Genomic DNA, 9,446 nt, shown 5'->3' on the forward strand with positions numbered 1-9,446 from the left:
ATCGGATGTGGAGAGCAATTCAACATCAAAAGAAGAAGAACCCAAGGAGATGGGTTTAATTGCTCAAGTTGAGGAGGAGGAAAATGAAGATGAGGCATTATCTACATCCTCAAGAATTGAAGAAAATTCCAAGGCAAGTGAAGAAGAAGAAGAGGTCTTGGAAGTGGTCAATCTAGCAAGCACCTCCACCGAAGTGAAGTCAAAGGACCACATAATTTGCTTCGGGTGTAATAAGAAGGGACACTACAAGAGTAGATGTCCTTTGGGTAAGAAAGAGGTAACTCCTAAACTCAATTCAATTCATTTTGAATCTAATTTGAGTTGTAGGAAGAAGAACGAGAAGAAGCACATTAGATGCTTCACTTGTGGTGAAATAGGGCACTACCACACCAAATGCCCAAGGAAGAGAGAGCTCAAAAGGTTGGGGCATTTAAGGATGTGGGAAAAGAAGTGGAGGAAGAATGGAGGCTCATGTCAAGGGGGAGCTCCAAAGGTAAAGGGTAAGGTAAACCCTAATTTAAATTTAAAGTCAAATTTAAACTCCTCCATGCATGCTAGGAAAAATAATGTTAATCATTATATGCCCATGCAAAATTTTGGTTTTAAATATCATGATAGAAATAGGGTAAATGTAGATCATAACCCTAGGAGACCTATACATGATAGACCTAGACACGTTAAATTCTCATTACCTAAGGAGAAGAAGATAATGGAGAACCAAGGCATTAATCCCAAGAAGGGGAGACACATGCCTAGGAAGGGTAGGTCTAGGAATGTCCAATTTGGACAAATTAACTCTAGGGTTAGAAACCTAGAGAAGGAGAATCAAGCTTTAAGGGGAAAGCTTGATAAGTTGGAACAATTCCTTAAGAGATTCAATGTTGGATCTAAGGAATTAAGGATGATGTTGGGTAGCCAAAGACCCAATAATGATAGATCGGGCTTGGGATACCGATCTAGTCCCTCCAAGGCCAATGAGAGTTCATATGCTAGGGTGGCAAATGATCATGGCAAGGGAGAGGTCTCCAAGGCTAAGGGAAAGTCTTATGCTAGGGTTGCATATGACTATAGCAAGGAGAAGTCAATTAATGGCAAGGGAAAGTCATTTAATGGTAAGAAGAAATTAACCAAGGACAAGGTGTCCAAGGTTAAGAAAGTTACGTTTGTAGGCCAAGTGTCACCGGGGGTGGATCGATGTGGCCTAGCCATTGTGGAAGAGTCACCTAGGGAGGTGGCTAAGGCTAAGAGCTCTAGGGGGAGCTCAAAGAGTCAATTTGGGATCCATGGCCAATGGATCTCAGGTGGGTTCTACTTGGGGGTCTAGAGGAGCCATGGAGTGTGCCAAGTGGTTTAGAGACGGACTTGAGTCTCAAACCTAGGGAATTGGCACACATGGTTTATGTTTCATGCAAGAAATATGACATTGGGGTCATATAGCATGATAATTAGTTTTGGATGTATAGATGCCATATAAATCAATGCTAGGGATGCATTGTGGGTTGACATGGGCAAATACATCAAGAGGAAGTCAAAACTAGGACTTTAGGTCAAGGTTCAATTGAACTTTTTAGCTAGTTTTGTGTTTTGTGTCAATCTTGGGATTGGTGATAGATATATTTATATATATATTTTTTCCAAGTAGATATTGATATAATAGACCTCTCCACAAAATTTGGATATTTTTGGAGGTCTGTGGAATTTCTGGCGCATTTCTGAAGTTGGCCAGAAAAGATTGATTTTTTCATGAATAGTGTACCAGTCGACTGGTACAGTTACCAGTCGATTGGTAACACTGTTCACGAGCACAGAATGTCTCTGTAAGCTCGTTTTCATGGGGGCAGTCGACTGGTACTTCTTGCAGTCGACTGATACCAGTCTGAAAGTGTTTTCAGCACTAGATTTTGACCGGGTCAGCTCATATAGATGTATGGGATCCATGGGTGATACATACATGAGTTTAGGGTCATTTGGATGACAAGTTTTCAATAATTGGGATATTGTTGGAGAACTTTTTGGATGTTAGGCAAAGGGGGAGAAGTAAGGTTTAGTTAGGAAAACCTGAAAGTACCTTTGTGAAGGGGGAGCCTTGGGATAGGTTCTTAAAAAGCCCGTTGTAAAAATCCTAGCTCAATGGAGAGCTTAGGTAAAGGGGGAGCCTTGGGATAGGTCCTTCAAAAGCCTTATGTGGAAAATCCTAGCTCAATGGAAGCTTAGGTGTAGGGGGAGCCTTGGGATAGGTTCTTAAAAAGCCCTGTGCATTGTTACGGCGGTTGCCAAGTGTGTAGCTTTGGCAACGTAAGTCCATTCGGCGTTGTAAGTCCAAGTGTGTAGCCTTGGCATCGTAAGTCCATTCGGCAGTGTAAGTCCAAGTGTGTAGCCTTGGCAACGTAAGTCCATTCGGCGGTGTAAGTCCAAGTGTGTAGCCTTGGCAACGTAAGTCCATTTGTTTTAGCATGTTTATTTGCTATATGTTTTCCCTAACTTAAACGTATTGCCAAACACCAAAAAGGGGGAGATTGTTGGAGCAATCCCAATGGTCCGCGGGACCATGTGTTTTGGTGTTTGGGCAAAGGGTTTAAGTTAGGTTCACCCTTGTATTTGATATGTGTATTTGAGTTGTGCAGGTTTGCAGGATACACATATGACTCAGGTTGATGGCTTCGGGTCCGGTGAAGGATGGAGCATCCGAGGGACCGAGGACAAGGGCCGAGGGAAGCGACTTCGAGGCATACGCGAAAGATGGCATTGGGGACGAGCCGCGGGCTTGAATGCATCCGAGGGATGAGAGCCAAAGGAAGTAGGCTTGAAGGCAAGAGGTCAAAGCTGCAAATGAAGCGTCAATGAGTCATAAGGGTGAGGGTACGAGTGCATGAGAGATTGTACTCGGAGTAAAATCCTAGTTTTAGGGTTTCTTGTGGCGATCTTGTAGCGCCATCTTGTAGTAGTCCGTAGCACTCCGTAGCGATCTTATGTGATCATTGCATGTTTTAGCGATCGGTGCGATCGGCCGATCGGGCATCGAGCAGAATGTGTGGAATCGAGTTGGGATGTAACGGTCGAATTTCCACGAGGGCGATCGCATGTTTTAGCAATGATCGGTAGGCGGGTTTTCAACCGTGGCCTATAAAACCAAAGCTTGGGAGCTTGGTTTGAGTTGACGAATAGAGGTGGTTAATCTCTATTAGTAGTCTACTTGTGCCCTAAGCGTCAAAAGAGTTCTTGTGAGGGTTGTGGTGAGGTTTCTCCACCCACAAGGAGCTACGTGAGCTAGCCGGAGTTTGCCGGGGAGTAATCCACCGAAGGATCGGGATCGTCCACCTTACGGACAGCCGTGGAGTAGGAGCCCTAATCTCCGAACCACGTTAAACGATCGTGTCAATTGGTTTGCTTGTCTTTCTCATTCTTAGTCTTTAGCTTTCGTATTTGTATTTGTATTGTTTGTATTCCGCTGTGCTAACAAATACGTAGGAAGCGCTTATTTGGGGGTGCCGTCTATCCAACCCCCCTTCAAGCCGGCCGTCCGATCCCCAACAAGTGGTATCAGAGCAAGGGTGCACTTCATCGGACTAACCACCGAGAAGAGCAACGCATAAGAAGATGGCCGGGTTGATTGTCCCTCCAAAGTTTGAAGGAGGAAGCCTTGTGGACATCACATTTTGGATGATGAAGATGGAAGTCTTCTTCAACACGGATTGGGACACCATGATGGTTGTAAAGGAGTCATTCAAAGTCCCAAAGGACAAGAAAGAAAAGAAGCTCCGAACACGACATTGGACGGAGGAGCAAACCTCACGATCGGAGGCAAACTCAAAGGTAATAGCAATTTTAATTGATTTATTGCCTCCTAATGTGATAAGTGGTGTAGGTAAATATGAGAATGCCCATGAATTGTGGAGCAAAGTGAAGAAATTACCATGGGAGGAATTTTTGCCTACACAAGAAGATGAAAAATCCGAAGAAAGTGATGAAGTGGTCCAAGAGGAGAAGAAGGACCAATCGGATGTGGAGAGCAATTCAACATCAAAAGAAGAAGAACCCAAGGAGATGGGTTTAATTGCTCAAGTTGAGGAGGAGGAAAATGAAGATGAGGCATTATCTACATCCTCAAGAATTGAAGAAAATTCCAAGGCAAGTGAAGAAGAAGAAGAGGTCTTGGAAGTGGTCAATCTAGCAAGCACCTCCACCGAAGTGAAGTCAAAGGACCACATAATTTACTTCGGGTGTAATAAGAAGGGACACTACAAGAGTAGATGTCCTTTGGGTAAGAAAGAGGTAACTCCTAAACTCAATTCAATTCATTTTGAATCTAATTTGAGTTGTAGGAAGAAGAACGAGAAGAAGCACATTAGATGCTTCACTTGTGGTGAAATAGGGCACTACCACACCAAATGCCCAAGGAAGAGAGAGCTCAAAAGGTTGGGGCATTTAAGGATGTGGGAAAAGAAGTGGAGGAAGAATGGAGGCTCATGTCAAGGGGGAGCTCCAAAGGTAAAGGGTAAGGTAAACCCTAATTTAAATTTAAAGTCAAATTTAAACTCCTCCATGCATGCTAGGAAAAATAATGTTAATCATTATATGCCCATGCAAAATTTTGGTTTTAAATATCATGATAGAAATAGGGTAAATGTAGATCATAACCCTAGGAGACCTATACATGATAGACCTAGACACGTTAAATTCTCATTACCTAAGGAGAAGAAGATAATGGAGAACCAAGGCATTAATCCCAAGAAGGGGAGACACATGCCTAGGAAGGGTAGGTCTAGGAATGTCCAATTTGGACAAATTAACTCTAGGGTTAGAAACCTAGAGAAGGAGAATCAAGCTTTAAGGGGAAAGCTTGATAAGTTGGAACAATTCCTTAAGAGATTCAATGTTGGATCTAAGGAATTAAGGATGATGTTGGGTAGCCAAAGACCCAATAATGATAGATCGGGCTTGGGATACCGATCTAGTCCCTCCAAGGCCAATGAGAGTTCATATGCTAGGGTGGCAAATGATCATGGCAAGGGAGAGGTCTCCAAGGCTAAGGGAAAGTCTTATGCTAGGGTTGCATATGACTATAGCAAGGAGAAGTCAATTAATGGCAAGGGAAAGTCATTTAATGGTAAGAAGAAATTAACCAAGGACAAGGTGTCCAAGGTTAAGAAAGTTACGTTTGTAGGCCAAGTGTCACCGGGGGTGGATCGATGTGGCCTAGCCATTGTGGAAGAGTCACCTAGGGAGGTGGCTAAGGCTAAGAGCTCTAGGGGGAGCTCAAAGAGTCAATTTGGGACCCATGGCCAATGGATCTCAGGTGGGTTCTACTTGGGGGTCTAGAGGAGCCATGGAGTGTGCCAAGTGGTTTAGAGACGGACTTGAGTCTCAAACCTAGGGAATTGGCACACATGGTTTATGTTTCATGCAAGAAATATGACAATTGGGGTCATATTGCATGATAATTGGTTTTGGAAGTATAGATGCCATATAAACCAATGCTAGGGATGCATTGTGGGTTGGTATGGGCAAATACATCAAGAGGAAGCCAAAATTAGGACTTTAGGTCAAGGTTCAATTGAACTTTTTAGCTAGTTTTGTGTTTTGTGTCAATCTTGGGATTGATGATAGATATATTTTTATATATATTTTTCCCAAGTAGATATTGATATAATAGACCTCTCCACAAAATTTGGGGATTTTTGGAGGTCTGTGGAATTTTTGGCGCATTTCTGAAGTTGGCCAGAAAAGGCTGATTTTTTCATGAATAGTGTACCAGTCGACTGGTACAGTTACCAGTCGACTGGTAACACTGTTCACGAGCACAGAATGTCTCTGTAAGCTCGTTTTCATGGGGTCAGTCGACTGGTACTTCTTGCAGTCGACTGATACCAGTCTGAAAGTGTTTTCAGCACTAGATTTTGACCGGGTCAGCTCATATAGATGTATGGGATCCATGGGTGATACATACATGAGTTTAGGGTCATTTGGATGACAAGTTTTCAATAATTGGGATATTGTTGGAGAACTTTTTGGATGTTAGGCAAAGGGGGAGAAGTAAGGTTTAGTTAGGAAAACCTGAAAGTACCTTTGTGTAGGGGGAGCCTTGGGATAGGTTCTTAAAAAGCCCGTTGTAAAAATCCTAGCTCAATGGAGAGCTTAGGTAAAGGGGGAGCCTTGGGATAGGTCCTTCAAAAGCCTTATGTGGAAAATCCTAGCTCAATGGAAGCTTAGGTGTAGGGGGAGCCTTGGGATAGGTTCTTAAAAAGCCCTGTGCATTGTTTCGGCGGTTGCCAAGTGTGTAGCTTTGGCAACGTAAGTCCATTTGGCGTTGTAAGTCCAAGTGTGTAGCCTTGGCATCGTAAGTCCATTCGGCAGTGTAAGTCCAAGTGTGTAGCCTTGGCAACGTAAGTCCATTCGGCGGTGTAAGTCCAAGTGTGTAGCCTTGGCAACGTAAGTCCATTTGTTTTAGCATGTTTATTTGCTATATGTTTTCCCTAACTTAAACGTATTGCCAAACACCAAAAAGGGGGAGATTGTTGGAGCAATCCCAATGGTCCGCGGGACCATGTGTTTTGGTGTTTGGGCAAAGGGTTTAAGTTAGGTTCACCCTTGTATTTGATATGTGTATTTGAGTTGTGCAGGTTTGCAGGATACACATATGACTCAGGTTGATGGCTTCGGGTCCGGTGAAGGATGGAGCATCCGAGGGACCGTGGACAAGGCAATGAGGACAAGGGCCGAGGGAAGCGACTTCGAGGCCTGGCATTGGGGATGAGCAGCGGGCTTGAATGCATCCGAGGGACGAGAGCCAAAGGAAGTAGGCTTGAAGGCAAAGGTCAAAGCTGCAAAGGAAGAATCAAGTGAGTCATAAGGGTGAGGGTACGACGAGAGATTGTACTCGGAGTAAAATCCTAGTTTTTAGGGTTTCTTGTGGCGATCTTGTAAGCGCCTTGTAGGTAATCTTGTAGCACTCTTGTGATCTTTATGTGATCATTGCATGTTTTAGCGATCGGTGCAGCGATCGCGCCGATCGGCATCGAGCAGAATGTGTGGAATCGAGCCGCTGGGATGTAACGGTCGAATTTCCAGAGATCTTCATGAGGGCAGTCGACTGGTAGGCGGGGTTTTCCAACCGTGGCCTATAAAACCAAAGCTTGGGAGCTTGGTTTGAGTTGACGAAATAAAGTGGTTAATCTCTATTAGTAGTCTACTTGTGCCCTAAGCGTCAAAAGAGTTCTTGTGAGGGTTGTGGTGAGGTTTCTCCACCCACAAGGAGCTACGTGAGCTAGCCGGAGTTTCCGGGGAGTAATCCACCGATAGATAGGGAGTAGGAGCCCTAATCTCCGAACCACGTTAAACGATCGTGTCAATTGGTTTGCTTGTCTTTCTCATTCTTAGTCTTTAGCTTTCGTATTTGTATTTGTATTGTTTGTATTCCGCTGTGCTAACAAATACGTAGGAAGCGCTTATTTGGGGGTGCCGTCTATCCAACCCCCCTTCAAGCCGGCCGTCCGATCCCCAACAAAAGGTTCGGCCTTCAAGTAAGTAGATTTTATTTTATTTTATTTCTTTAATAATTGTTTGATTATTTTTTGATTACAATGTATGATACAAGTAATAATTTAATATTTTAATTGTTTAAATGTTTAGTTGTTTTTTATATTTGATTGTTGGATAATTAAAATTTTAGATTTTGTATATTTAATGATTGGATAATTTGTAATTTAGTTTTTTATAAACTCTTAATTTGTAATTAGTTTTTTTATTAGCTGTTAGTTAATTGTAATTTGTGAATATTGATAATTTATGCTAAATTAATTTTATTTTTTAAAAGAATTGTGTCGATGAATGATGTTAAATAATTTAATTGTGTTATTGTTAAATTGTTCACATTACTTTATGTTGATAATTTTTTCCCATACATTATAATTTGTAGAAAATGTTGAAATATTTTGCAAAGAGACTTAGAAGTTCAATTGAATCGTCTAGTGTTCAGAATGAAGAGTCTACTCCTGCACCACAACCACCACCACCTCCTCCGCAAATTTTATTTGAAAATATTGAAAATCTGAGTAGTGAAGTAGAAATTGTTGCTGATCCTGGTTTACGAAAATTGATTGAAGAGTATGATGTTGGTGCTAGAGATCGTATTCGAAAAGAATATGTTGCTATGGGCCCTTGTCAACCTCGAGGCCATAATTTTCCAAGAAAAAAAAATGGGTAAAGACAATAGATGTTTCAGAGAGGTTTGGTTTAAAGACCGTGATTGGTTGGAGTATAGTGTTTCAAAGGATGCAACCTTTTGTTTCTGGTGTTATCTTTTTAGACCTAGTAATATAGGGTTTGGAGGAGGTGATGTGTTTACGAGATCTGGTTTTATTAATTGGAAAAAAGCAATTGAAAAATTCAATGAGCATGTAGGTGGGGTTGGTAGTGCGCACAATGAGGCAAGAATACAGTTTGAGGGTTTCAAGAATCAAAGACAAAGTGTGGAGTATTCATTTTCATCGGGGAAGCATGAGCTTGAAGTTGCTTATCGCAAACGCTTGACTTCCATTTTAAAAGTAATTCGATTTTTGTTGTTACAAGGATTGCCTTTTCGAGGACATGATGAGTCTTCGGCATCATCCAATAGAGGCAATTTTTTAGAATTGCTCAAATGGTATAGCTCAGAGTGTCCGGAAGTTGCGGCAGTTGTTGGAATGAATGCACCTGGAAATAATCAAATGATTGCCCCAAAAATTCAAAAGCAATTGGTGAATGCTTGTGCAGTTGAGACCACAAATGCTATTCTAGCTGATCTTGGAGATAGGTGGTTCACTTTACTACTTGATGAGGCTCGTGACTGTTCAGTGAAAGAGCAAATGATAGTTGTTATTAGATATGTGAACAAACATGGAGAGGTGATTGAACGATTTATGGCTATAGTTCATGTTGCAACAACTACAGCTGCTTGTTTGAAGGAGGCAATCGACTCTTTATTTGCTAAGTATGGTTTGTCAGTGGCGAGATTGAGGGGTCAAGGATATGATGGTGCTTCAAATATGTCTGGAGAATTTAATGGCTTAAAGTCACTGATAATGAAAGAAAATCCGTATGCATTGTATGTTCATTGTTTTGCTCATCAACTCTAGCTAGTGGTTGTAGCTGTTGCTCAAGCAAATCAATATGTTTGTGATTTCATGTGGATTGTTGGTTCGATTGTAAACACATCTGCATCATCTTGCAAAAGGGTCGACAAACTTCGACAACTTGAACATGACAGAAAAGTTAAACTTCTTGAAAGATGAGAGATTAGTTCTGGTAGAGGACTAAACCAAGAAAGTAGTCTAGCTAGACCTGGAGATACACAATGGGGGTCTCATCATTCAACTTTATGTCGTATTGAACAAATATGGCCATCTGTTATAGAGGTTCTTCAAAATTTGATTGATGATGGTGATCGTTCTTCTAAGGGTTTAAGTAGA

General features: G+C 41.9%; 1 protein-coding gene across 1 annotated transcript; it reads left to right on the forward strand.

Moving 5' to 3' along the window:
* The first annotated feature begins 8,195 nt into the window (after positions 1 to 8,195).
* Positions 8,196 to 9,113, forward strand: LOC122055044 (zinc finger MYM-type protein 1-like). The gene has a single exon (XM_042616442.1). It carries the CDS (start codon positions 8,196 to 8,198, stop codon positions 9,111 to 9,113), a length of 918 nt encoding a protein of 305 aa, XP_042472376.1.
* The last annotated feature ends 333 nt before the right edge of the window (positions 9,114 to 9,446 follow it).

The sequence above is a fragment of the Zingiber officinale genome, chromosome 3B (assembly GCF_018446385.1).
Source record: "Zingiber officinale cultivar Zhangliang chromosome 3B, Zo_v1.1, whole genome shotgun sequence".
NCBI classification, from domain to species: domain Eukaryota; kingdom Viridiplantae; phylum Streptophyta; class Magnoliopsida; order Zingiberales; family Zingiberaceae; genus Zingiber; species Zingiber officinale.

Bases quoted from the DNA above. Each gene is read 5' to 3' on its own strand.
- LOC122055044 (XM_042616442.1), top strand. From the start codon at position 8,196: ATGGGTAAAGACAATAGATGTTTCAGAGAGGTTTGGTTTAAAGACCGT.